This window comes from Diospyros lotus, chromosome 1, assembly GCF_014633365.1.
Source record: "Diospyros lotus cultivar Yz01 chromosome 1, ASM1463336v1, whole genome shotgun sequence".
In the NCBI taxonomy this organism is placed as follows: Eukaryota; Viridiplantae; Streptophyta; class Magnoliopsida; order Ericales; family Ebenaceae; genus Diospyros; species Diospyros lotus.
In genome coordinates, this window is record NC_068338.1 from 35,699,246 (window position 1) to 35,727,085 (window position 27,840).

The 27,840-nt window shown below is 36.2% G+C and overlaps 2 protein-coding genes and 1 long non-coding RNA gene across 12 annotated transcripts; all 3 read left to right on the forward strand.

Moving 5' to 3' along the window:
• The first annotated feature begins 1,626 nt into the window (after positions 1–1,626).
• Positions 1,627–27,680, forward strand: LOC127801078 (beta-glucosidase 11-like). 5 transcript variants are annotated; one of them, XM_052335936.1, is made up of 14 exons: positions 1,638–2,133; positions 2,297–2,360; positions 3,475–3,530; positions 3,905–3,980; positions 4,071–4,142; positions 4,336–4,423; positions 4,523–4,781; positions 4,997–5,136; positions 5,252–5,472; positions 5,708–5,736; positions 5,823–5,910; positions 6,109–6,199; positions 6,544–6,773; positions 27,481–27,680. In XM_052335936.1, the coding sequence occupies exons 1-14, from the start codon at positions 1,996–1,998 to the stop codon at positions 27,501–27,503; spliced, it is 1,575 nt and encodes a 524-aa protein (XP_052191896.1). In that variant the 5' UTR covers positions 1,638–1,995; the 3' UTR covers positions 27,504–27,680. The 5 variants fall into 5 exon arrangements, with proteins under 5 accessions (XP_052191913.1, XP_052191881.1, XP_052191896.1 ...); XM_052335953.1 differs by lacking the exons at positions 6,544–6,773; positions 27,481–27,680 and adding an exon at positions 18,311–18,635 and having other exon boundaries at positions 1,627–2,133; XM_052335921.1 differs by lacking the exon at positions 27,481–27,680 and having other exon boundaries at positions 1,637–2,133; positions 6,544–6,992.
• Positions 10,260–27,680, forward strand: LOC127801105 (beta-glucosidase 11-like). Of its 6 annotated transcripts, none has more exons than XM_052336002.1 (13): positions 10,260–10,751; positions 10,915–10,978; positions 15,583–15,638; positions 16,021–16,096; positions 16,187–16,258; positions 16,452–16,539; positions 16,638–16,896; positions 17,112–17,251; positions 17,366–17,586; positions 17,822–17,850; positions 17,937–18,024; positions 18,220–18,310; positions 18,650–19,046. In XM_052336002.1, the coding sequence occupies exons 1-13, from the start codon at positions 10,614–10,616 to the stop codon at positions 18,900–18,902; spliced, it is 1,575 nt and encodes a 524-aa protein (XP_052191962.1). In that variant the 5' UTR covers positions 10,260–10,613; the 3' UTR covers positions 18,903–19,046. The 6 variants fall into 6 exon arrangements, with proteins under 6 accessions (XP_052191962.1, XP_052191956.1, XP_052191940.1 ...); XM_052335996.1 differs by having other exon boundaries at positions 10,272–10,751; positions 17,136–17,251; XM_052335980.1 differs by lacking the exons at positions 10,915–10,978; positions 15,583–15,638; positions 16,021–16,096; ... (7 more) ...; positions 18,220–18,310; positions 18,650–19,046 and adding exons at positions 22,989–23,052; positions 24,181–24,236; positions 24,619–24,694; ... (7 more) ...; positions 26,821–26,911; positions 27,251–27,680 and having other exon boundaries at positions 10,305–10,751.
• LOC127801173 (uncharacterized) lies at positions 10,989–15,540 on the forward strand. Its single transcript, XR_008022971.1, has 3 exons — positions 10,989–11,311; positions 14,282–14,749; positions 15,298–15,540. It is a non-coding gene; the product is annotated as an uncharacterized LOC127801173 (long non-coding RNA).
• Positions 27,681–27,840: the final 160 nt, after the last annotated feature.

The following is a 27,840-nucleotide window of genomic DNA, read 5'->3' on the forward strand; positions in this document are numbered from 1 at the left end:
GAAAAGTATAGATGAGGTATTTAAATATTTGCTCGGACATGTTGGCCTCTAAGCACAATCTACTTGTGGCCTCTTACCCTTGTGATTGATAACTAATGTGGTATTTTTTACTACTTTATGTATTTCACCAATTTAAAATATTGTAATGGTTGTTTCTTAACTTTTTGCTTGCACTTATATCAAATTATTGTAAAGTTATTTAAACCATGAATATTAATTTGTTAGAATGATATATATAAAGTATATGGGCACCCATTGAGTACCCATTACCCTATATGTATGAAAATGTGGAGCTAAATAATATTTTAAAGATACAAATATAAGATGAGAGACAAAAAAAAAAAAAAAAAAAAAAATACAAGTATAAAGGTAGGTAAAGAGATCTCCTAGATGAAGGAACAAAATTCCTTACACTATCATTTAATAGTTATTCGTAAATTCGGTTAAAGATATCAAATGAGTCAAGTCATGTCTAGCATAGTTTGCAACTATCTTAGATCATGCCAAGTTGTGCTAAAAATTTTAGGTGATCGTTGACCATTAACGTAGATAACTAATATCTCTTCGTTTAAGGAAAATTTTAAACTAGAATTTATGATTTAAGGTACCTTGTTTCTATTTTAGCTTGGGATGGACTAAATTAAATGTCTAGTTATTCCTATTCCAACTTTGTAAATCCAATTTTACTTACAATTGTCCTTACTACTAGAAAAAACTTAATTCCTATGTGATATTTAGTTCACCCTTGTGTTAAATGGGGATTGAGGATAACAAATCTATTTTTCTTTAGTTTGATTGGTGGCATCTTTTGGGAGACGGGTTGGTTGATATGTTTTCTTCTTAGTTGCTTTGAGAGTTGAAAATATTTATTGAAGTGAGGGTGTCGAAGATGTTTGATAATGGTGTTTGACATTGAGCTACAATGGAGTCCCCAAACTGGTTGAGATTCACGAATCCTTGCCTGCTTATGTGGATGAATTTAGAGTGTGTTTGATTATACATATTTTTGTAATTATTATACATTTTTTATGAAAAACAATCAAACACTCTTAATTTTTTCATGAAAAATTATATATGGTACAATCATTTAAAGTTTCTTTTCATGAAATTCATTTTTCAAGGGAGTGAGATGGTTTTTGTTTTCTAAATAATATTACCTAGAATTAAATTCTAAATAATGCAATCAAATACACCTTTAGTGCAATAGACCCTAATTTCTAATGATATTGTTTTTGGTAAAATGTGCCTTTTCCATTTTTGCAATAAGACATGAAATTGTGCTGGAAAAAAAATTGATGTGGCATAGCTTGTGTCTTAACCTATGTTTAACATATCTATTTTAATTTTTTTTATATAACCAAATATATAATTATTTATTAATACCTTAAAAATACATTTATTCAAACATAGAACTTTTAAAATTTATACAGTACCTAACTTAAAAACTCTAAAAAAAGGGTAAGCCAAACACCCCATAAACTTCACAGGCCTTCGGATCCGAAGCTTTTTGAGCTGATCGTCTCCAACCTCCCTCTTCTGTTGGTTCGGAATGTGCGAGACGACATGGATCACTTCTTCTTATTCTTCTTCTCATGGTATGACTGGATGCTTCCTGGGGCCTACAGGCAACGTGGCCAAAAGAAGAACACAAGAGACGTGAGCATCTTCTGGTGTGTTCGGCATCATCTTGCAACTGTGAAAGAGAAATATTATACACTACTAGTATACTGCGAATGAAATTTTGCTTAGAATGCAAAAACGCCCATTTAGAGAGTTTAGAAGGGCACTCGGTTTTTCATTACTTGGCTAGGGTGTAAAATTTCCCGAATTTGGGAATCGTCAATATGAACAGAATAATGGGGACAAACTTGGCTTGGTGACGTTCAGCTTTGAAATGGCCGACGATTGAGACGTTAAATGACTGTAAAAGATGGAAGGATTAGACGAAAAGCCCGGACTCTTTGGGGCTTTCTGATCAGATAAGATCGGTCAAATATGGCGAACGTGAACCTCTCGTTTCTGTTCTCTATTCTTCTCTTGAACTTTGTGGCGATTGTCTTTGGCGCCGATAAATTTAGCAGAAGCGATTTCCCTGCTGATTTCGTCTTCGGCTCAGGAACCTCTGCTTATCAGGTTTGTTCATTATATTTTTATTTTTCATGTCTCTTCTGAACGATTAAGAGAACGATTCTATAGGGGATAAAAAGAAAAAGAGAAAGGAAAGGTTCTGATGTATATTGTTGCATCATATGCATGTGCGCTTATATTTACAAATATTGATGCATGCACGATGAAGTATGAGGGGGCGGCTTTTGAAGATGGAAGGACTCCAAGCATTTGGGACACTTCTGCTCATGCTGGTCAGTTTAATTCCTTTGCTTGCTCTTTTCCTATTTACTTTTCGCTCTAAGGATTGGATGAGTTTCCTAATGGATTAGGCATGTTGCAATTTGGTAATCCTGTAGAAAAGGTTTATGTTTTCGGTATGTTAAGATTGAACTGTAGAAGATTTGAACATATTGACAGAAGTGCATGCGAATTTGACCATTTTGCCGACTTAGTGCGTTTGATTATGAGTGTTAGACTGTAACTACTACTCTTTAACATCCTACATCTTCTGGTCGGCGAAGTTCCATTCTGTGTATGTTCTGTATTTCCGTTCCAATATGCCTTTTAATATTTAAATTACGAAGCTGCCACTGTGTAGTATTACTCAATTTTTGTATAAAATTTACTAGGCTGTTCAGAAATAGAGTTGATCAATTGATTTTTGCAAAATTGGGGGTCAATTTCCATTTAAAGGAGTAAATAGAACGGAAACTCAATGAACCACAGATATTTTCTTATAGATTATTGCATTTGAATGGTGGTTACTTGGTGTTTTACTGTTTTTTCTTGGAGCTGTTTGAACTCAATTACACAGTTGGAGACAAAGGCATTCCAAGAGTATATTTTTACTAAAAACTATAAACTGGTTAGTTGTGATTGGAAAAGAAAATAGGATTATAACTACAAAAGAAAAGGAAAGGGAAAAAGGATTGCTTGGTACTTTTGGTTTTTCTCTTTGCTTTTTGAGGAAAAAAAAAATCAAAGGCTTGCTTGTCTTTGTTTTCTGGTTAAGTTCAGAGCAGAAAATTCATGAATAATGAATAAAACAAAGTATTGACAGTTCTTTTTTTACATGCTTAATTATTGATAAGAGCGTTCCAGACTTGGTTGTTAGCTTCACATTAAAGAGTGTGATGGTTTAAAACAAAGCAGTGTGATTTTAGCCTGCTTGGCTATCAAATTACTTGCGGCTCCTTACCTGGCAAGTGACAGTTGACATTTTTAGGGTGTATTTCAGGGTTCACCTTGTAAATTAGCATCTATGATATGATGATTTATTGTATGACTTGATCATAATTATGTTATCAAGTAAACATTATTTAGATCCAAATTTAATTGCAATGTGTGCCCATGCGCATCTTTCAGGGAATATGGGTGGAGCCACTGGAGACGTAACATGTGATGGGTACCACAAATATAAGGTGTATTTTTTAGCTGTTTCTTTTTTCTTCTCTCTTTTCACTGAGGTTGGTTATTGCTATAAAATGCATGCCTCATTATTTCCTCTATGCAAAATTGTTGAAAGAGCTGTTATAGGTGGCAGATTTTTGTTACTGAATGAAAATCCATCCTTATAGCTATTCCCCAGTTGTAGAATTTACTCCTTTTTCTCCTCTGTTTCTAAACAGAACAGGGGATGAAATAACCAAATCTAAAAGTAAAAGTATCATTTCTGTGCAATCAAGTGGTCTGCTTATTGATTGTACTTCACATGATTATGCTGATTTAACATTAAACTGTTAACTATTTTTTTTGGCATGTCCCATGTGTGATTTGGAGCATTAATCTATTGCAGGAAGATGTCAAACTCATGGTGGAAATAGGGTTAGAGGCATATAGGTTCTCCATCTCATGGACAAGACTTATTCCTAGTACGTTGGATTGCTTATGCTTCATGTTATATAATAGTAAGAAGAAAATGGTGGTTTTTCTCACGGGTTTGCTTGTTCTCCCTTTTTCAGGTGGCAGAGGACCTGTCAACCCAAAGGGTTTAGAATATTATAACAATCTCATCAATGAACTTGTTAAAAATGGTATTGCCAAATTTTCACCATACCTATTATATACTATATGGTTAGCATTGGAGTGCTTGAACTCTGAAGAAAAAAAGATAGGAAAGAACTTTTCTTCCTTATAAAACCTATAAAAACTACTCCTTACATGCTAGTTAAAAGCCTTTGAGATTGTGTATCATTTGTAACTGTGTCTTTCCAACTCATCAAGCAGGAATCCAACCGTATGCTACATTAACACATAGTGATATACCTCAGTCTCTTGAAGATGAATATGAAGGATGGTTTAGTCGAAAAATTGTGTAAATTTCTCAACTTCCTTCTCTTGTACTCACTAGTTATAGACCAAAACCTGCTTGGAAGTATAAAACATGTTTCTAATTTCCTACTTGTGAGTGTAGGAGAGACTTCACAGCATATGCCAATGTGTGCTTTAGAGAATTTGGGGACAGGGTTTTGCATTGGACCACCGTGAATGAGCCTAATGTATTTGCTATGGGTGGTTACGACGATGGCTGGACACCCCCTCAACGTTGCTCTCCCCCATTTGGAATGACAAATTGTTCTAGGGGTGACTCCTCAACAGAGCCATATGTTGCTGCTCATAATATCTTACTTGCACATGCATCAGCAGCAAGATTGTACAGGAAAAAGTACCAGGTATAGAATGACCATTCATATGAAAGGGAATTAACTAATCTGGTTCTCCATTTTCTTTTGACTTAAAAATGTGAATCCTGCTTCAGCACTGAAAGACTGCAAAAGCCATATATTTTTTGAGAATTTTTTGTCTATTTTTTGATTCTGTATATGTCATTTCAACCTTTAATTCTTCTGTTGATTGTGCAATGATTGAAAAATTTCCTACATTTAAGGGAAAAATACTTTTCCTGATACAGGAGAGGCAACATGGATACATAGGAATTAACATCTATAGTAGTCAACTTGTGCCATATACTAATGCAACTAAAGATTTGATTGCAACTGAAAGAGCCAGAAGCTTTTTGTTTGGTTGGTGAGTCACAATCTTTATTAAACAAAATGGCATCTCCGTCTCCAGTTAGGCTAAGTGAAAATTTTTATTTTTTAGAAGTGAAAAGCATTTTTGTTTTCTTATGATTCCTGTGCAGGATTGTTGAGCCCCTGTTATTTGGAGACTATCCAGAGATTATGAAGATGATTGCAGGTACAAGAATTCCAGCCTTTACCAAATCTGAAAGCAAACAAGTCAAGGGCTCAATTGATTTCCTAGGATTGAACCATTACTTCACATTGTACGTAAAGGACAGATCGAGCAGCCTAGAAAAGAACAACAGGGACTACCATGCAGATATGGCTGCACAGACAATATGTATGTTATTATGCTTAATAATGTTGATTGTTTACTTCTGAGTTCTATTTACTTTTAGCTCTCATCGATTTTACCGCTGGGAGTCTCAAATTTAGCTTAATGAAAGGATCTATAAGGTCTGGTAATTTGAAAATTATGTTTCTTTTCAACTTGGATAAGCCAACCATTGCCCTCTTAGGGACAATTTTCGTTATATGGGTCTAAGTTGGCTAACTGATTATTTTTGTGGTTGTAGATGTGCAAGGTGACACACCATCAGATGAGGTGAGTTCTGAAAGACATATGCATAAAGTTGCTTTTCACTTCTCAGGATTTATTTCATTGCACTGATCACGTTTTGTTTCGTCTAGTACCCAATTACACCCTCAGGTCTGGCAGGAACTTTGGAGTATTATAAGCAATTTTATGGCAACCTACCAATTTACATCCATGAAAATGGTTATCTCTCTCTCTCTCTCTCTCTCTGTATTCTAAATTTAAATAGTTCTTGAGAAAGGCTGAAGTAGGGCATGCTTTTTATACAATTTTTCTATCCATCTTTGGAGAAAAAAAGTACCAAAGGATTTAATAAGTTTAGCATCTCATTGGGTGTTGAAAAGCATCAACTGATGAAATTTCTACAACTTGTTTTGTCAGGTCAAAAGACACGACGAAATTCAACACTGAATGACACAGCAAGGGTGGAATATTTACATGTTTTTATTGGGAGTGTTCTTGATGCTTTGAGGTATGTGTATCTCATGTCAAGTAGGATCACTATTTATAAGCTCGAGTCAAGATCATCTGGCTTGATTTTATCTGTCATCTCATGTGCAGTCACATATCTTATGCCTCTTGGGTTGAGCATGTATTTAGTTCTCATTAGCCAAAATGTTAGTCAATTTTGAGAAATCATAATGAGTTTTATACAATTGCATCAATAATTGGCTTACAGGTTAAAAGGTACGGCTCATATGAGTGCTTCCTGAAATAACTGACCCCTTTTGGGGTTCTTGCGTTTACACTTTACATTTATAGTTTCTTCAATAATTTGGGCTATGACGTCGTTTTTTCTTTTTGATAATAATGAAGGAATGGATCAAATGTTAGAGGGTATTTCCAGTGGTCCTTCATGGATTTATACGAGTTATTGGACGGCTACAGAGTATCATTTGGCCTCTACTATGTAGATCTGGATGACAAGGATTTGAAAAGACATCCTAAACTGTCTTCACATTGGTATTCCAATTTTTTGAAGGGAAAAATTTCCAGTCTGGATGCTATTGTTGACGTTAAGAAGAATATTTCGTCTCTTTCACAGCCTCACTTAATCAGTGATGCTTATAAATTTACTCAAACGAATGCCAAGGGTTTGTAACTTGCCTGCATGACCAGCACATTGATCCGTTTGAGATACATGATGTGGTTTAAATTTTCTACGCAGAGTTTTTCTTTTGTATAACATAATTAGACATGAACTTCTCATCTCATGGAGATTGTTCTTTATGCATTTAGTTTGCATTTTGAAGTTTCTCATTCAACCTTTGGATGCTTCTGGTGTTGTCCCTAAAGCTAGGCAAGGAAAATGTTGATTTTTTATTCAAAAAGGATGCTGCCGCTGATGAGGGGGTCACTTTTACTACGAATTAGATAGGCTACCATCAACAAGAAGAATGTTGTTTCTTAAAGATAATTTACCATATCATCAGCTTGATTTTAACAAAATAAAAACATTGACAATTAATGGTAGCCCATAAAAATATTTCCAACGAGTTGATGTTCTAAAATTGCAGCAAACTCATTTACTTAGAACTTCTGTAGTGCTAAAAGTAATTAATACTTTTTAGTTCTCCATTATTTAGTTTATAAATCATTCATACTTCATTTCATAGTAAGCAAAGACTAAATAGCGACACATTGAAAATCAAGGAAATAGATATGCAAATGAAAATCTTTAATTTTTAATTTCGAAAGGATATAAAATAGAGAAACAGTGAAAGTAACGAAAATAGATATACAAAAAAGCACGGCCTATAGGGTACTGACTCGAGAGCGTAGACAATACGCTATCCAATTCTCTCTATCACCTTCTGTACTTCATCCTTTGTAGAAGAATATCTGCTTGCCAGGTTTAGTTCGAATTGCTATAAAAGAGCATCGACAAGATGCTCATTTATAACTTGAAGGTCATTGGTTGGAGTGGTGGATGTTAGATAATTTTTTTTATAAAATTCACATATCATATAAAACAAAAAAGATTACTGAAAAAAAAATACCTCTCAAATCCGTAATTAGTGATAAAAATCTAATTGAATAGCAAGCACAAATGCACAAGTCACAAGTTAAATCTTTCCCTTTTTCTCTTCTATGGTGCCAAAGTTGTTTCTTAATGGATAAAAATTGATTTGATAGATTGAATCAGATGAGAGATGAGACTGAGTTTTTAATTTATAATGTCAATATAATTCTATCCATCATAAAACTCTATTGAACTTATATTTATTCCACAAATCAAAGAGAAATGGGCCTAAACTCATAAAGGTGCACCAAGCTTAATATATCAATTATGATCACATATAACATAGTGGGCCTCTAGGTAATGTTAAGCTAAAATTCAATTGGTTTTCCCAAAATAAGACTCAATTAATATATAACAACAATATATATTATTATGTGTTATATATATATATATACATATACATATGAACAGTGAAGATGGTTGGATAAAGAGGCGACAATGGGGGTTGGGGGTGACGGACGACGAGGGATCCGATAAGGGTAGGAACGACGATGAAGGAAGAAGCTTCGTAGCAACCCACTAAATGGCAACTGGCAACGACCGATTGGGATGGGGACGACGATGAGAAAGAGATGAACGGATAGTGGGAGCGACATCGATGATTGACGGTGGCTGTTGAAAAAGCTAGGGCGATTGGTGGCGGGAGGCAGAGGTTGAAAAAGAAAGTATGGTTGGAAATTAACAAAAATGATGAGGATAAAATGCTAAAATACTATATCAACGCAACTTATTTGGTAGTAGCGTTTTGCAAAAGCTCATTCTTACCAACTTTTGCAAAATGCCGACGTAAAAGCGTTTAAGCTAAAACTGCCCCAGCCAAACACCCTTAAGTTATCTAGTGTTTGACTACTTATAAGTTAGTTATGTAGCTTAAAAGCTATATAGCATTTTTTCCTTAAGTGTTTGGCAACATCAAATAGTTTAAAAGTTATGTAGCTTAAATACTGATACAACAGTATTTGAAAAAAGCTTATTCTCCCTAACTTTTGCAAAAAGCGCTATCACCAACTTATTACGTTGACTGAATCATTTACTATTTTGCCCTCCAACATTTCCATTATTTACACCCATTGTTCCTACTATTGTAATGTTACATCTTTTCCTCCATTGCTATCTTTTCTCCCATATTTCCTTCACATATGGCATTATCGTTGTTATTGCCATCGCTCAGCTCAGTCGCCGTAAGCCACCTTTTGTTGGTGGGTCTACTCTTTGGTTGCGCCATCGTTGCCTCTGCTTCCAGATCTGCCATCGCAAGCCTAGTGCCGTCGTCTCTTTCATCTCTAAATCGACCGTCACCTTGTGGGTTTCCTCCTCGATTGTGCCATTGACGTCTCATGCTTCCACTGCAAGCCGTCGGGATTCCTTTACAGATCTACTGTCGTCGCTTGGTGGGTCGCCTTCTTGGTCGTGCTATCGTCGCCTCTGCTTCTAGATCTATTGCTGCAAGCCACCCGTTGTCATTATTATCTCATGCCATCTCCTTCTTCCAAATCGCCCGTCGCCATTGCTATCTCCTTCATTGCTAATCAATATATCTTTTTATACTGCTCATCGCCTCCATTGTTTGCATATTTATATAGCTTACCTGTAATTTTTTGCATGTATATGTTTTTGTAATATTATTTGTAATTTTGAATTTTATGATTGGTTTCTGTAAATACTATATTTCTGGTGATATTTTGTGATTATTTTCTAAATCTCTTTTGCTATAATATTTATGTTTCATTTATAAGGGAGACAAATACTAGATATTTCAGTCTTTGCATATCTCCCATATTGTTGATTGGTTAGGAATTTAGGTACTATATTCAAGTTAATCATATATTTATCAACATCTTCAGATTTTTATGTCTTTCACATGTATTAATTATGATATAGATGGATAAAGGAAAAAAAAAAGAAGATGAAATCAAACATTAAATAATCTTATTAAATTTTGTAATTTTGTAATATATATCAAATTTATGGAAGAAATAAATATAAATTTTAAAAATAATTTAATTAAATATTAGTATTAAACATAAAGTATTATATTAATATATTTTTTAATAATTATGTATAATTTATCAACTTGTAATTATAAGTATTTTATCAATTAAAAATTAATTATAATTTTTTTATAAAAAATAATATTTTTATAAATTTTACTTATATTATTTAATATGTCTATTTTAATTTTTTTTTATCTTTAACAACTTATTAACTTTTATTAACCAAATATATAATTATTTATTAATACCTTAAAAATACATTTATTCAAACATAAAGGCTACAGAACTTTTAAAATTTATACAGTACCTAACTTAAAAACTCTAAAAAAAGGGTAAGCCAAACACCCCATAAACTTCACAGGCCTTCGGATCCGAAGCTTTTTGAGCTGATCGTCTCCAACCTCCCTCTTCTGTTGGTTCGGAATGTGCGAGACGACATGGATCACTTCTTCTTATTCTTCTTCTCATGGTCTGACTGGATGCTTCCTGGGGCCTACAGGCAACGTGGCCAAAAGAAGAACACAAGAGACGTGAGCATCTTCTGGTGTGTTCGGCATCATCTTGCAACTGTGAAAGAGAAATATTATACACTACTAGTATACTGCGAATGAAATTTTGCTTAGAATGCAAAAACGCCCATTTAGAGAGTTTAGAAGGGCACTCGGTTTTTCATTACTTGGCTAGGGTGTAAAATTTCCCGAATTTGGGAATCGTCAATATGAACAGAATAATGGGGACAAACTTGGCTTGGTGACGTTCAGCTTTGAAATGGCCGACGATTGAGACGTTAAATGACTGTAAAAGATGGAAGGATTAGACGAAAAGCCCGGACTCTTTGGGGCTTTCTGATCAGATAAGATCGGTCAAATATGGCGAACGTGAACCTCTCGTTTCTGTTCTCTATTCTTCTCTTGAACTTTGTGGCGATTGTCTTTGGCGCCGATAAATTTAGCAGAAGCGATTTCCCTGCTGATTTCGTCTTCGGCTCAGGAACCTCTGCTTATCAGGTTTGTTCATTATATTTTTATTTTTCATGTCTCTTCTGAACGATTAAGAGAACGATTCTATAGGGGATAAAAAGAAAAAGAGAAAGGAAAGGTTCTGATGTATATTGTTGCATCATATGCATGTGCGCTTATATTTACAAATATTGATGCATGCACGATGAAGTATGAGGGGGCGGCTTTTGAAGATGGAAGGACTCCAAGCATTTGGGACACTTCTGCTCATGCTGGTCAGTTTAATTCCTTTGCTTGCTCTTTTCCTATTTACTTTTCGCTCTAAGGATTGGATGAGTTTCCTAATGGATTAGGCATGTTGCAATTTGGTAATCCTGTAGAAAAGGTTTATGTTTTCGGTATGTTAAGATTGAACTGTAGAAGATTTGAACATATTGACAGAAGTGCATGCGAATTTGACCATTTTGCCGACTTAGTGCGTTTGATTATGAGTGTTAGACTGTGATGATGCGGAGCCGATCACCTTCTTCTGTCTCGAATCAAGTACCTGTAAAAAGGGTGGGGACTTGCTCCCCGTGATCCCTCCGACGCTCAAGTCAGTTCATAGGGTTTTTTAGGAGTATAATAGTAATAGAAAAATAATATATGAGTCCCTTAGGAGTCAGATCCTATACCTGTAGAGCCTGTCCTCTATTTATAGATGTCCGTTAGTCTTTCCCTTAGAAGATAAGATATATTTCAAAAAGAGATGTTGATCCCCTTTCCATGGGGAGAAAAGATAATCTTCCCTAATAGAGATAATTCTTGAGATATTTAAAGATATTATTGGTTGACTTAATCTTCCTCTTTATCTCTTTCCAGTTCAAAATCATAATAAAGATTATAAAGATAAGCGGAGCTCCTAAGTCTTGACACGTGGCGATCGCATATTGGCCTTTACTGGCACACATGGCTCCGAGTTAATGGTAACCTCCCAGGGGTAGTACAGTAAAATTGCCCCCTGTAAATATTCCCTCATCACTTGTCCCCCACTCCTTGAGCTGATCGAGTAAGGAGGTTGGGCAGCTGAAGGAGTAGTTGTCACTGTTTTTCTGAGCCTCTGTAAAAAAATTCTGCTAAAAATTTGGGTTAGCAGTCTCGGATGCTGAATTCGCTTCTTAAGTCTCCCGGTGCCTTTTCAGTCTTCCCATGCAAAGGGTGATTAGGTCGCTCGAGGTGATAGTGACGTTCAAGAATTTTCCTGTAGTAGAAAAGAGGCCAGCTCTTAAATTAGTACATATATATTTTTATTGTTATTTTTGGCCTAGGGCCGAGGCTATGCTAGTCGAGGCCACATTCCTCATTTTCGGGGGCCGCTGGCCGAGGTTGTGGTGGCCAAGGCCGCTTGCCTTATCTTCGAGGCCGTTGGCCGAGGCTGTGTGCCTTGTCTTCGGGGGCCACTGGCCGAGGCTGTGGTGGCCGAGGCCGCGTGCCTGATCTTCGGGGTTGCTGGCCGAGGCTGCGTGCCTCGTCTTCGGGGGCCGCTGGCTGAGGCTGTGGGGGCCGAGGCCGCTTGCTTTATCTTTGGGGCCGTTTTTCCGAAGCTGTGTTGGTCGAGGCTGCGTGCCTTGCCTTCGGGGCCGTTGGCCGAAGCTGTGTTGGTCGAGGCCGCATGCCTTGCCTTCGGGGCCGTTGGCTGAAGCTGTGTTGGTTGAGGCTGCACGCCTTGCCTTCGGGGTCGTTGGCCGAAGCTGTGTTGGTTGAGGCTGCGCGCCTTGCCTTCGGGGCCGTTGGCTGAGGCTATGGTCCCCTTTGGTCTTCGTTTGGCGAAGGTTCGTAGCTTTCGAACTGATGCCTTTTGGTCTTCATTTGGCGGAGGTTCGTAGCCTCCGAACTGGTGCCTTAATTAGTAGGGGCGGTCCCCTTTGGTCTTCATTTGGCGGAGGTTCGTAGCCTCCAAACTGATGCCTTTCGATCTTCATTTGGCGGAGGTTCGTAGCCTCCGAACTGGTACCTTAATTAGTAGGGGTGGTCCCCTTTAGTCTTTGTTTGGCGGAGGTTCGTAGCCTCCGAACTGATGCCTTAATTAGTAGGGGTGGTCCCCTTTGGTCTTCATTTGGTGGAGGTTCGTAGCCTCCGAACTGGTACCTTAATTAGTAGGGGTGGTCCCCTTTGAACCTTCGGTTTTGAGTTGTCAAGAGTTCGAGGATCATAAGTGATCATTTGTTTTTGAGTGTTTAGGGGTTCGGGGCCCCCCGAGGATCATATCTGATCCTTTGTTTTTGAGTGTTCGGGGGTTCGAGGCCCCCCGAGGATCATATCTGATCCTTTACTCTTGCGTTGTCGAGGCATTTCAGATCCTCGGTCTTCATGTGCACATGCTGGCTTGAATTGTAGTTGATGACGGGATTTTAAAAAATATCCATATTTTATTTTCGGCGAAATGCCTACTTCCACAATCCGAAATAAAATCCATATTTTGTTTTCACGGTTCGGCTTGATGCCTACGTCCGCAATCAGAGATAATGTTCATATTTTGCCTTCGCGGTTCGGTCTTGATGCCTACGTCCGTATTCCGAAATAATGCTCGTATTTTGTCTTCGCGGTTCAGCGAAATGTCTACGTCTGCAATCCAAAATAATGTTCATATTTTATTTTCGCGGTTCGGTCTTGATGCCTACGTCCGCGATAACCATCTCTACCGTCTTGTCATGCAAAGATGCATCCTACTAACCATTGGCCATCTCTTTGAGGGTTCGGAGCTAGCCCAATTTGGCCCTTGCTGCCGTCATGGAATAAAACCTCCATGGGTAGAAAAAGATGCTATGCTTATTGGAAAAGCCCTTTATTGACGTTGTAACCCAAAAGGTAGGCCAGAAAAATATAATGTATACAGTATGAACAAAATCAAGCTTCATCATCTTGAGGTTTTTGACCTCAACAAGTGCAATTAATAAGCAACAATGATAAACAAACACATAGACTCAATGGATTAGAAAAATTAGCAGTACCTTGCTGCCGTGAAACTTCATCCATTGATTCTGCTTGTCTTTTTTCCCAGCCTCTAAAAGGTTTTATTTTAACATAAAGCCGCATAGGATGGCAAAATCAAGCCTCATAAGATCTATAAAATAAGATGAACCTCTTCTTTCTCCTGGATTACCGCTCCCAATTTCTTCCCCCATTTTTTCGGAAGCCGTTAATGAGGTCACATAAGAGCCAAACTTATGGGAAAACAGCGAAAATTGACACATACAAAAATTGATCTTTACACACATAAATTAATAGTTGATACGCATAGTGCCTCCAGCTATTTTTTTTCTTTTTATGTAACAGTGATCGATGTATAAATATTAAACCAGGGAGCATACCGTTAATGAGGCCACATACGTGAAACCTTTTCTTTCCCACTCAATCTGATTGTGCTTCGAGTGGCTTGAGATTATACTTGGCAGACAAAAAGAAAAACGAGGGCCCCATGGTGGGCGCCAATTGATGATGCGGAGCCGATCACCTTCTTCTGTCTCGAACCAAGTACCTGCAAAAAGGGTGGGGACTTGCTCCCTGTGATCCCTCCGACGCTCAAGTCAGTTCATAAGGTTTTTTAGGAGTATAATAGTAATGGAAAAATAATATATGAGTCCCTTAGAAGTCAGATCCTATACCTGTAGAGCCTGTCCTCTATTTATAGATGTCCGTTAGCCTTTCCCTTAGGAGATAAGATATATTTCAAAAAGAGATGTTGATCCCCTTTCCATGGGGAGAAAAGATAATCTTCCCTAATAGAGATAATTCTTGAGATATTTAAAGATATCATTGGTTGACTTAATCTTCTTCTTTATCTCTTTCCAGTTCAAAATCATAATAAAGATTATAAAGATAAGCGGAGCTCCTAAGTCTTGACACGTGGCGATCGCATATTGGCCTTTACTGGCACACATGGCTCCGAGTTAATGGTAACCTCCCAGGGGTAGTACAGTAAAATTGCCCCCTGTAAATATTCCCTCATCAGACTGTAACTACTATTTAACATCCAACATCTTCTGGTCGGCGAAGTTCCATTCTGTGTATGTTCTGTATTTCCGTTCCAATATGCCTTTTAATATTTAAATTACGAAGCTGCCACTGTGTAGTATTACTCAATTTTTGTATAAAATTTACTAGGCTGTTCAGAAATAGAGTTGATCAATTGATTTTTGCAAAATTGGAGGTCAATTTCCATTTAAAGGAGTAAATAGAACGGAAACTCAATGAACCACAGATATTTTCTTATAGATTATTGCATTTGAATGGTGGTTACTTGGTGTTTTACTGTTTTCTCTTGGAGCTGTTTGAACTCAATTACACAGTTGGAGACAAAGGCATTCCATGAGTATATTTTTACTAAAAACTATAAACTGGTTAGTTGTGATTGGAAAAGAAAATAGGATTATAACTACAAAAGAAAAGAAAAGGGAAAAAGGATTGCTTGGTACTTTTGGTTTTTCTCTTTTCTTTTTGAGGAAAAAAAAAATCAAAGGCTTGCTTGTCTTTGTTTTCTGGTTAAGTTCAGAGCAGAAAATTCATGAATAATGAATAAAACAAAGTATTGACAGTTCTTTTTTCACATGCTTAGTTATTGATAAGAGCGTTCCAGACTTGGTTGTTAGCTTCACATTAAAGAGTGTGATGGTTTAAAACAAAGCAGTGTGATTTTAGCCTGCTTGGCTATCAAATTACTTGCGGCTCCTTACCTGGCAAGTGACAGTTGACATTTTTCGGCTGTATTTCAGGGTTCACCTTGTAAATTAGCATCTTTGATATGATGATTTATTGTATGACTTGATCATAATTATTTTAGCAAGTAAACATTATTTAGAACCAAATTTAATTGCAATGTGTGCCCATGCGCATCTTTCAGGGAATATGGGTGGAGCCACTGGAGACGTAACATGTGATGGGTACCACAAATATAAGGTGTATTTTTTAGCTGTTTCTTTTTTCTTCTCTCTTTTCACTGAGGTTGGTTATTGGTATAAAATGCATGCCTCATTATTTCCTCTACGCAAAATTGTTGAAAGAGCTGTTATAGGTGGCAGATTTTTGTTACTGAATGCAACCTATGAAAATCCATCCTTATAGCTATTCCCCAGTTGTAGAATTTACTCCTTTTTCTCCTCTGTTTCTAAACAGAACAGGGGATGAAATAACCAAATCTAAAAGTAAAAGTATCATTTCTGTGCAATCAAGTGGTCTGCTTATTGATTGTACTTCACATAATTATGCTGATTTAACATTAAACTGTAACTATTTTTTTTGGCATGTCCCATGTGTGATTTGGAGCATTAATCTATTGCAGGAAGATGTCAAACTCATGGTGGAAATAGGGTTAGAGGCATATAGGTTCTCCATCTCATGGACAAGACTTATTCCTAGTACGTTGGATTGCTTATGCTTCATGTTATATAATAGTAAGAAGAAAATGGTGGTTTTTCTCACTGGTTTGCTTGTTCTCCCTTTTTCAGGTGGCAGAGGACCTGTCAACCCAAAGGGTTTAGAATATTATAACAATCTCATCAATGAACTTGTTAAAAATGGTATTGCCAAATTTTCACCATACCTATTATATACTATATGGTTAGCATTGGAGTGCTTGAACTCTGAAGAAAAAAAGATAGGAAATAACTTTTCTTCCTTATAAAACTTATAAAAACTACTCCTTACATGCTAGTTAAAAGCCTTTGAGATTGTGTATCATTTGTAACTGTGTCTTTCCAACTCATCAAGCAGGAATCCAACCGCATGCTACATTAACACATAGTGATATACCTCAGTCTCTTGAAGATGAATATGAAGGATGGGTTAGTCGAAAAATTGTGTAAATTTCTCAACTTCCTTCTCCTGTACTCACTAGTTATAGACCAAAACCTGCTTGAAGTATAAAACATGTTTCTAATTGCCTATTTGTGAGTGTAGGAGAGACTTCACAGCATATGCCAATGTGTGCTTTAGAGAATTTGGGGACAGGGTTTTGCATTGGACCACCGTGAATGAGCCTAATGTATTTGCTATGGGTGGTTACGACGATGGCTGGACACCCCCTCAACGATGCTCTCCCCCATTTGGAATGACAAATTGTTCTAGGGGTGACTCCTCAACAGAGCCATATGTTGCTGCTCATAATATCTTACTTGCACATGCATCAGCAGCAAGATTGTACAGGAAAAAGTACCAGGTATAGAATGACCATTCATATGAAAGGGAATTAACTAATCTGGTTCTCCATTTTCTTTTGACTTAAAAATGTGAATCCTGCTTCAGCACTGAAAGACTGCAAAAGCCATATATTTTTTGAGAATTTTTTGTCTAGTTTTTGATTCTGTATATGTCATTTCAACCTTTAATTCTTCTGTTGATTGTGCAATGATGGAAAAATTTCCTACATTTAAGGGAAAAATACTTTTCCTGATACAGGAGAGGCAACATGGATACATAGGAATTAACATCTATAGTAGTCAACTTGTGCCATATACTAATGCAACTAAAGATTTGATTGCAACTGAAAGAGCCAGAAGCTTTTTGTTTGGTTGGTGAGTCACAATCTTTATTAAACAAAATGGCATCTCTGTCTCCAGTTAGGCTAAGTGAAAATCTTTATTTTTAGAAGTGAAAAGCATTTTTGTTTTCTTATGATTCCTGTGCAGGATTGTTGAGCCCCTGTTATTTGGAGATTATCCAGAGATTATGAAGATGATTGCAGGTACAAGAATTCCAGCCTTTACCAAATCTGAAAGCAAACAAGTCAAGGGCTCAATTGATTTCCTAGGATTGAACCATTACTTCACATTGTACGTAAAGGACAGATCGAGCAGCCTAGAAAAGAACAACAGGGACTACTATGCAGATATGGCTGCACAGACAATATGTATGTTATTATGCTTAATAATGTTGATTGTTTACTTCTGAGTTCTATTTACTTTTAGCTCTCATCGATTTTACCGCTGGGAGTCTCAAATTTAGCTTAATGCAAGGATCTATAAGGTCTGGTAATTTGAAAATTATGTTTCTTTTCAACTTGGATAAGCCAACCATTGCCCTCTTAGGGACAATTTTCGTTATATGGGTCTAAGTTGGCTAACTGATTATTTTTGTGGTTGTAGATGTGCAAGGTGACACACCATCAGGTGAGGTGAGTTCTGAAAGACAAATGCCTAAAGTTGCTTTTCATTTCTCAGGATTTATTTCATTGCACTGATCACGTTTTGTTTCGTCTAGTACCCGATTACACCCTCAGGTCTGGCAGGAACTTTGGAGTATTATAAGCAATTTTATGGCAACCTACCAATTTACATCCATGAAAATGGTTACCTCTCTCTCTCTCTCTCTCTGTATTCTAAATTTAAATAGTTCTTGAGAAAGGCTGAAGTAGGGCATGCTTTTTATACAATTTTTCTTTCCATCTTTGGAGAAAAAAGTACCAAAGGATTTAATAAGTTTAGCATCTCATTGGGTGTTGAAAAGCATCAACTGATGAAATTTCTACAACTTGTTTTGTCAGGTCAAAAGACACAACGAAATTCAACACTGAATGACACAGCAAGGGTGGAATATTTACATGTTTTTATTGGGACTGTTCTTGATGCTTTGAGGTATGTGTATCTCATGTCAAGTAGGATCACTATTTATAAGCTCGAGTCAAGATCATCTGGCTTGATTTTATCTGTCATATCATGTGCAGTCACATATCTTATTCCTCTTGGGTTGAGCATATATTTAGTTCTCATTAGCCAAAATGTTAGTCAATTTTGAGAAATCATAATGAGTTTTATACAATTGCATCAATAATTGGCTTACAGGTTAAAAGGTACGGCTCATATGAGTGCTTCCTGAAATAACTGACCCCCCTTTTGGGGTTCTTGCGTTTACATTTATAGTTTCTTCAATAATTTGGGCTATGACGTCGTTTTTTCTTTTTGATAATAATGAAGGAATGGATCAAATGTTAGAGGGTATTTCCAGTGGTCCTTCATGGATTTATACGAGTTACTGGACGGCTACAAATCATCATTTGGCCTGTACTATGTAGATCTGGATGACAAGGATTTGAAAAGACATCCTAAACTGTCTTCACATTGGTATTCCAATTTTTTGAAGGGAAAAATTTCCAGTCTGGATGCTATTGTTGAGGTTAAGAAGAATATTTCGTCTCTTTCACAGCCTCACTTAATCAGTGATGCTTAGAAATTTACTCAAACGAATGCCAAGGGTCTGTAACTTGCCTGCATGACCAGCACATTGATCCGTTTGAGATACATGATGTGGTTTAAATTTTCTACGCAGAGTTTTTTCTTTTGTATAACATAATTAAACATGAACTTCTCATCTCATGGAGATTGTTCTTTATGCATTTAGTTTGCATTTTGAAGTTTCTCATTCAACCTTTGGATGCTTCTGGTGTTGTCCCTAAAGCTAGGCAAGGAAAATGTTGATTTTTTATTCAAAAAGGATGCTGCCGCTGATGAGGGGGTCACTTTTACTACGAATTAGATAGGCTACCATCAACAAGAAGAATGTTGTTTCTTAAAGATAATTTACCATATCATCAGCTTGATTTTAACAAAATAAAAACATTGACAATTAATGGTAGCCCATAAAAATATTTCCAACGAGTTGATGTTCTAAAATTGCAGCAAACTCATTTACTTAGAACTTCTGTAGTGCTAAAAGTAATTAATACTTTTTAGTTCTCCATTATTTAGTTTATAAATCATTCATACTTCATTTCATAGTAAGCAGAGACTAAATAGCGACACATTGAAAATCAAGGAAATAGATATGCAAATGAAAATATTTAATTTTTAATTTCGAAAGGATATAAAATAGAGAAACAGTGAAAGTAACGAAAATAGATATACAAAAAAGCACGGCCTATAGGGTACTGACTCGAGAGCGTAGACAATACGCTATCCAATTCTCTCAATCACCTTCTGTACTTCATCCTTTGTAGAAGAATATCTGCTTGCCAGGTTTAGTTCGAATTGCTATAAAAGAGCATCGACAAGATGCTCATTTATAACTTGAAGGTCATTGGTTGGAGTGGTGGATGTTAGATAATTTTTTTTATAAAATTCACATATCATATAAAACAAAAAAGATTAATGAAAAAAAAATACCTCTCAAATCCGTAATTAGTGATAAAAATCTAATTGAATAGCAAGCATAAATGCACAAGTCACAAGCTAAATCTTTCCCTTTTTCTCTTCTATCGTGCCAAAGTTGTTTCTTAATGGGTAAAAAACGATTTGATAGATTGAATTAGATGAGAGATGAGACTGAGTTTTTAATTTATAATGTCAATATAATTCTATCCATCATAAAACTCTATTGAACTTATACTTATTCCACAAATCAAAGACAAATGGGCCTAAACTCATAAAGGTGCACCAAGCTTAATATATCAATTATGATCACATGTAATATATTGGGCCTCTAGGTAATGTTAAGCTAAAATTCAATTGGTTTTCTCAAAATAAGACTCAATTAATATATAACAATATATATTATTATGTGTTATATATATATACATATACATATGAATAGTGAAGATGGTTGGAGAAAGAGGCGACAATGGGGGTTGGGGGTGACGGACGACGAGGGATCCGATAGGGGTAGGAATGACGATGAAGGAAGAAGCTTCGTAGCAACCCACTAAATGGCAACAGGCAACGACCAATGGGGATGGGGACGACGATGAGAAAGAGATGGACGGATAGTGGGAGCGACGTCAATGATTGACGGTGGCTGTTGAAAAAGCTGGGGCAATTGGTGGCGGGAGGCAGGGGTTGAAAAAGAAAGTATGGTTGGAAATTAGCAGAAATGATGAGGATAAAATGCTAAAATACTATATCAACGCAACTTATTTGGTAGCAGCGTTTTGCAAAAACTCATTCTTACCAACTTTTGCAAAATGCCGCCGTAAAAGCGTTTAAGCTAAAACTGCCCCAGCCAAACACCCCTAAGTTATCTAGGGTTTTACTACTTATAAGTTAGTTATGTAGCTTAAAAGCTATATAGCATTTTTTCCTTAAGTGTTTGGCAACACCAAATAGTTTAAAAGTTATGTAGCTTAAACACTAATACAACAGTATTTGAAAAAAGCTTATTCTCCCTAGCTTTTGCAAAAAGCGCTATCACCAACTTATTGCGTTAACTGAATCATTTACTATTTTGCCCTCCAACATTTCCAATATTTACACCCATTGTTCCTACTATTGTAACGTTGCATCTTTTCCTCCATTGCTATCTTTTCTCCCATATTTCCTTCACATATGGCATTATCGTTGTTACTGCCATTGCTCAGCTCAGTCGCCGTAAGCTGCCTTTTGTTGGTGGGTCTACTCTTTGGTTGTGCTATAGTTGCCTCTGCTTCTAGATCTGCCGTCGCAAGCCTAGTGCCATTATCTCTTTCATCTCTAAATTGATCGTCACCTTGTGGGTTTCCTCCTTGATTGTGCCATTGACGTCTCATGCTTCCACTGCAAGCCGTCGGGATTCTTTTACAAATCTACTGTCGTCGCTTGGTGGGTCGCCTTCTTGGTTGTGCCATCGTCGCCTCTGCTTCTAGATCTATTGCCGCAAGCCACCCATTGTCATTATTGTCTCATGCCATCTCCTTCTTCCAAGTCGCCTGTCGCCATTGCTATCTCCTTCATTGCTGATTAATATATCTCTCTATACTGCTCATCGCCTCCATTGTTTGCATATTTATATAGCTTACCTGTAATTTTTTGCATGTATATGTTTTTGTAATATTATTTGTAATTTTGAATTTTATGATTGGTTTATGTAAATACTATATTTCTGATGATATTTTGTGATTATTTTCTAAATCTCTTTTGCTATAATATTTATGTTTCATTTATGAGGGAGACAAATACTAGATATTTCAATTTTTGCATATCTCCCATATTGTTGATTGGTTAGGAATTTAGGTACTATATTTAAGTTTATGCATATATTTATCAACATCTTTAGATATTTACGTCTCTCACATATATTAATTATGATATAGATGGATAAAGGAAAAAAAGAAGAAGATGAAATCAAACATTAAATAATCTTATTTAATCTTGTAATTTTGTAATATAGAAGAAACAAATATAAATTTTAAAAATAATTTAATTAAATATTAGTATTAAACATAAAGTATTATATTAATATATTTTTAATAATTATGTATAATTTATTAATTTGTAATTATAAGTATTTTATCAATTAAAAATTAATTATAATCTTTTATAAAAAATAATATTTTTATAAATTTTACTTATATTATTTAACATGTCTATTTTAATTTTTTTTTTTATCTTTAACAACTTATCAACTTTTATTAACCAAAAATACCTTAAAAATACATTTATTCAAACATAAACGCTACAGAACTTTTAAAATTTATACAGTACCTAACTTAAAAACTCTAAAAAAAGGGTAAGCCAAACACCCCATAAACTTCACAGGCCTTCGGATCCGAAGCTTTTTGAGCTGATCGTCTCCAACCTCCCTCTTCTGTTGGTTCGGAATGTGCGAGACGACATGGATCACTTCTTCTTATTCTTCTTCTCACGGTATGACTGGATGCTTCCTGGGGCCTACAGGCAACGTGGCCAAAAGAAGAACACAAGAGACGTGAGCATCTTCTGGTGTGTTCGGCATCATCTTGCAACTGTGAAAGAGAAATATTATACAATACTAGTATACTGCGAATGAAATTTTGCTTAGAATGCAAAAACGCCCATTTAGAGAGTTTAGAAGGGCACTCGGTTTTTCATTACTTGGCTAGGGCGGAAAATTTCCCGAATTTGGGAATCGTCAATATCAACAGAATAATGGGGACAAACTTGGCTTGGTGACGTTCAGCTTTGAAATGGCCGACGATTGAGACGTTAAAATGACTTTAAAAGATGGAAGGATTAGAACGAAAAGGCCGGACTCTTTGAAGCTTTCTGATCAGATAGGATCGGTCAAATATGGCGAACGTGAACGTCTCGTTTCTGTTCTCTATTCTTCTCCTGAACTTTGTGGCGATTGTCTTTGGCACCGATAAATTTAGCAGAAGCGATTTCCCTGCTGATTTCGTCTTCGGCTCAGGAACCTCTGCTTATCAGGTTTGTTCATTATATTTTTATTTTTCATGTCTCTTCTGAACGATTAAGAGAACGATTCTATAGGGGATAAAAAGAAAAAGAGAAAGGAAAGGTTCTGATGTATATTGTTGCGTCATATGCATGTGTGCTTATATTTGCAAATATTGATGTATGCATGATGAAGTACGAGGGAGCGGCTTTTGAAGATGGAAGGACTCCAAGCATTTGGGACACTTTTGCTCATGCTGGTCAGTTTAATTCCTTTGCTTGCTCTTTTGTTATTTGCTTTTCGCTCTAAGGATTGGATGAGTTTCCTAATGGATTAGGCATGTTGCAATTTGATAATCCTGTAGAAAAGGTTTATCTTTTCGGTATGTTAAGATTGAACTGTAGAAGTTTTGAACATATTAACAAAAGTGCCTGCGAATTTCACTATTTTACCGACTTAGTGTGTTTGATTATGAGTGTTAAACTGTAACTACTACTCTTAACATCCAACATCTTCCTGTTGGGGAAGTTCCATTCTGTGTGTGTTCTGTATTTCCTTTCCAATATGCCTTTTAATATTTAAATTACGAAGCTACCACTGTGTAGTATTACTCAATTTTTGTATAAAATTTACTAGGCTGTTCAGAAATAGAGTTGATCAATTGATTTTTGCAAAATTGGAGGTCAATTTCCATTTAAAGGAGTAAATAGAACCGAAACTCAATGAACCATTGATATTTTCTTATAGATTATTGCATTTGAATGGTGGTTACTTGGTGTTTTACTGTTTTTTCTTGGAGCTGTTTGAACTCAATTACACAGTTGGAGACAAAGGCATTCCATGAGTATATTTTTACTACAAACTATAAACTGGCTAGTTGTGATTGGAAAAGAAAATAGGATTATAACTACAAAAGAAAAGGAAAGGGAAAAAGGATTGCTTGGTACTTTTGGTTTTTCTCTTTTCTTTTGAGGAAAAAAAAAAAAAAAATCAAAGGCTTGCTTGTCTTTGTTTTCTGGTTAAGTTCAGAGCAGAAAATTCATGAATAATGAATAAAACAAAGTATTGACAGTTCTTTTTTTACATGCTTAATTATTGATAAGAGCGTTCCAGACTTGGTTGTTAGCTTCACATTAAAGAGTGTGATGGTTTAAAACAAAGCAGTGTGATTCTAGCCTGCTTGGCTGCCAAATTACTTACGGCTCCTTACCTGGCAAGTGACAGTTGACATTTTTTGGCTGTATTTCAGGGTTCACCTTGTAAATTAGCATCTAGTTGCATCTATGATATGATGATTTATTGTATGACTTGATCATAATTATTTTAGCAAGTGAACATTATTTAGATCCAAATTTAATCGCAACGTGTGCCCATGCACATCTTTCAGGGAATATGGGTGGAGCCACTGGAGACGTAACATGTGATGGGTACCACAAATATAAGGTGTATTTTTTAGCTGTTTCTTTTTTCTTTTCTCTTTTCACTGAGGTTGGTTATTGCTATAAAATGCATGCCTCATTATTTCCTCTATGCAAAATTGTTGAAAGAGCTGTTATGGGTGGCAGATTTTTGTTACTGAATGCAACCTATGAAAATCCATCCTTATAGCTATTCCCCAGTTGTAGAATTTACTCCTTTTTCTCCTCTGTTTCTAAACAGAACAGGGGATGAAATAACCAAATCTAAAAGTAAAAGTATCATTTCTGTGCAATCAAGTGGTCTGCTTATTGATTGTACTTCACATAATTATGCTGATTTAACATTAAACTGTAACTATTTTTTTTGGCACGTCCCATGTGTGATTTGGAGCATTAATCCATTGCAGGAAGATGTCAAACTCATGGTGGAAATAGGGTTAGAGGCATATAGGTTCTCCATCTCATGGACAAGACTTATTCCTAGTACGTTGGATTGCTTATGCTTCATGTTATATAACAGTAAGAAGAAAATGGTGGTTTTTCTCACTGGTTTGCTTGTTCTCCCTTTTTCAGGTGGCAAAGGACCTGTCAACCCAAAGGGTTTAGAATATTATAACAATCTCATCAATGAACTTGTTAAAAATGGTATTGCCAAATTTCCACCATACCTATTATATACTATATGGTTAGCACTGGAGTGCTTGAACTCTGAAGAAAAAAAGATAGGAAATAACTTTTCTTCCTTATAAAACCTATAAAAACTACTCCTTACATGCTAGTTAAAAGCCTTTGAGATTGTGTATCTTTTGTAACTGTCTTTCCAACTCATCAAGCAGGAATCCAACCGCATGCTACATTAACACATAGTGATATACCTCAGTCTCTTGAAGATGAATATGAAGGATGGGTTAGTCGAAAAATTGTGTAAATTTCTCAACTTCCTCCTCTTGTACTCACTAGTTATAGACCAAAACCTGCTTGAAGTATAAAACATGTTTCTGATTGCCTACTTGTGAGTGTAGGAGAGACTTCACAGCATATGCCAATGTGTGCTTCAGAGAATTTGGGGACAGGGTTTTGCATTGGACCACCGTGAATGAGCCTAATGTATTTGCTTTGGGTGGTTATGACAATGGCTGGACACCCCCTCAACGATGCTCTCCCCCATTTGGAATGACAAATTGTTCTAGGGGTGACTCCTCAACAGAGCCATATGTTGCTGCTCATAATATCTTACTTGCACACGCATCAGCAGCAAGATTGTACAGGAAAAAGTACCAGGTATAGAATGACCATTCATATGAAAGGGAATTAACTAATCTGTTTCTCCATTTTCTTTTGACTTAAAAATGTGAATCCTGCTTCAGCACTGAAAGACTGCAAAAGCCATATATTTTTTGAGAATTTTTTTGTCTATTTTTTGATTCTGTATGTGTCATTTCAACCTTTAATTCTTCTGTTGATTGTGCAATGATGGAAAAATTTCCTACATTTAAGGGAAAAATACTTTTCTGATACAGGAGAGGCAACATGGATACATAGGAATTAACATCTATAGTAGTCAACTTGTGCCATATACTAATGCAACTAAAGATTTGATTGCAACTGAAAGAGCCAGAAGCTTTTTGTTTGGTTGGTGAGTCACAATCTTTATTAAACAAAATGGCATCTCTGTCTCCAGTTAGGCTAAGTGAAAGTTTTTATTTTTTAGAAGTGAAAAGCATTTTTGTTTTCTTATGATTCCTGTGCAGGATTGTTGAGCCCCTGTTATTTGGAGATTATCCAGAGATTATGAAGAAGATTGCAGGTACAAGAATTCCAGCCTTTACCAAATCTGAAAGCAAACAAGTCAAGGGCTCAATTGACTTCCTAGGATTGAACCATTACTTCACATTTTACATAAAGGACAGGTCGAGCAGCCTAGAAAAGACCAACAGGGACTACAATGCAGATATGGCTGCACAGACAATATGTATGTTATTATACTTAATAATGTTGATTGTTTACTTCTGAGTTCTATTTACTTTTAGCTCTCATCGATTTTACCACTGAGAGTCTCATACTTAAATTTAGCTTAATGCAAGGATCTATAAGGTCTGGTAATTTGAAAATTATGTTTCTTTTCAACTTGGATAAGCCAACCATTGCCCTCTTAGAGACAATTTTTGTTATATGGATCTTAGTTGGCTAACTGATTATTTTTGTGGTTGTAGATGTGCAAGGTGACACACCATCAGATGAGGTGAGTTCTGAAAGACAAATGCATAGAGTTGCTTTTCACTTCTCAGGATTTATTTAATTGCACTGATCACGTTTTGTTTCATCCAGTACCCAATTACACCCTCAGGTCTGGCAGGAACTTTGGAGTATTATAAGCAATTTTATGGCAACCTACCAATTTACATCCATGAAAATGGTTACCTCTCTCTCTCTCTCTCTGTATTCTAAATTTAAATAGTTCTTGAGAAAGGCTGAAGTAGGGCATGCTTTTTATACAATTTTTCTTTCCATCTTTGGAGAAAAAAGTACCAAAGGATTTAATAAGTTTGGCATCTCATTGGGTGTTGGAAAGCATCAACTGATGAAATTTCTACAACTTGTTTTGTCAGGTCAAAAGACACAACGAAATTCAACACTGAATGACACAGCAAGGGTGGAATATTTACATGTTTTTATTGGGAGTGTTCTTGATGCTTTGAGGTATGTGTATCTCATGTCAAGTAGGATCACTATTTATAAGCTCGAGTCAAGATCATCTGGCTTGATTTTATCTGTCATCTCATGTGCAGTCACATATCTTATGCCTCTTGGGTTGAGCATGTATTTAGTTCTCATTAGCCAAAATGTTAGTCAATTTTGAGAAATCATAATGAGTTTTATACAATTGCATCAATAATTGGCTTACAGGTTAAAAGGTACGGCTCATATGAGTGCTTCCTGAAATAACTGACCCCCCTTTTGGGGTTCTTGCGTTTACATTTATAGTTTCTTCAATAATTTGGGCTATGACGTCGTTTTTTCTTTTTGATAATAATGAAGGAATGGATCAAATGTTAGAGGGTATTTCCAGTGGTCCTTCATGGATTTATACGAGTTACTGGACGGCTACAAATCATCATTTGGCCTGTACTATGTAGATCTGGATGACAAGGATTTGAAAAGACATCCTAAACTGTCTTCACATTGGTATTCCAATTTTTTGAAGGGAAAAATTTCCAGTCTGGATGCTATTGTTGAGGTTAAGAAGAATATTTCGTCTCTTTCACAACCTCAATTAATCAGTGATGCTTAGAAATTTACTCAAACGAATGCCAAGGGTCTGTAACTTGCCTGCATTACCAGCACATTGATCCGTTTGAGATACATGATGTGGTTTAAATTTTCTACGCAGAGTTTTGTATAACATAATTAAACACGAACTTCTCATCTCATGGAGATTGTTCTTTATGCATTTGGTTTGCATTTTGAAGTTTCTCATTCAACCTTTGGATGCTTCTGGTGTTGTCCCAAAAGCTAGGCAAGAAAAATGTTGATTTTTTATTCAAAAATGATGCTTCTGATGGGATCATTTTTACTTGGGATTGCTATTCTTGCACGGTCTTCCATCGTTCGTGCCCTTGATTTCAGCA

Coding starts and splice junctions, on each gene's coding strand:
- LOC127801078 (XM_052335921.1), top strand. CDS start 1,996: ATGGCGAACGTGAACCTCTCGTTTCTGTTCTCTATTCTTCTCTTGAAC. Junction 2,134..2,296: donor CAGGAACCTCTGCTTATCAG/GTTTGTTCATTA, acceptor TGCACGATGAAG/TATGAGGGGGCGGCTTTTGA. Junction 5,137..5,251: donor AGAAGCTTTTTGTTTGGTTG/GTGAGTCACAAT, acceptor ATTCCTGTGCAG/GATTGTTGAGCCCCTGTTAT.
- LOC127801105 (XM_052336002.1), top strand. CDS start 10,614: ATGGCGAACGTGAACCTCTCGTTTCTGTTCTCTATTCTTCTCTTGAAC. Junction 16,540..16,637: donor TGGGTTAGTCGAAAAATTGT/GTAAATTTCTCA, acceptor TTGTGAGTGTAG/GAGAGACTTCACAGCATATG. Junction 16,897..17,111: donor TGTACAGGAAAAAGTACCAG/GTATAGAATGAC, acceptor CCTACATTTAAG/GGAAAAATACTTTTCCTGAT.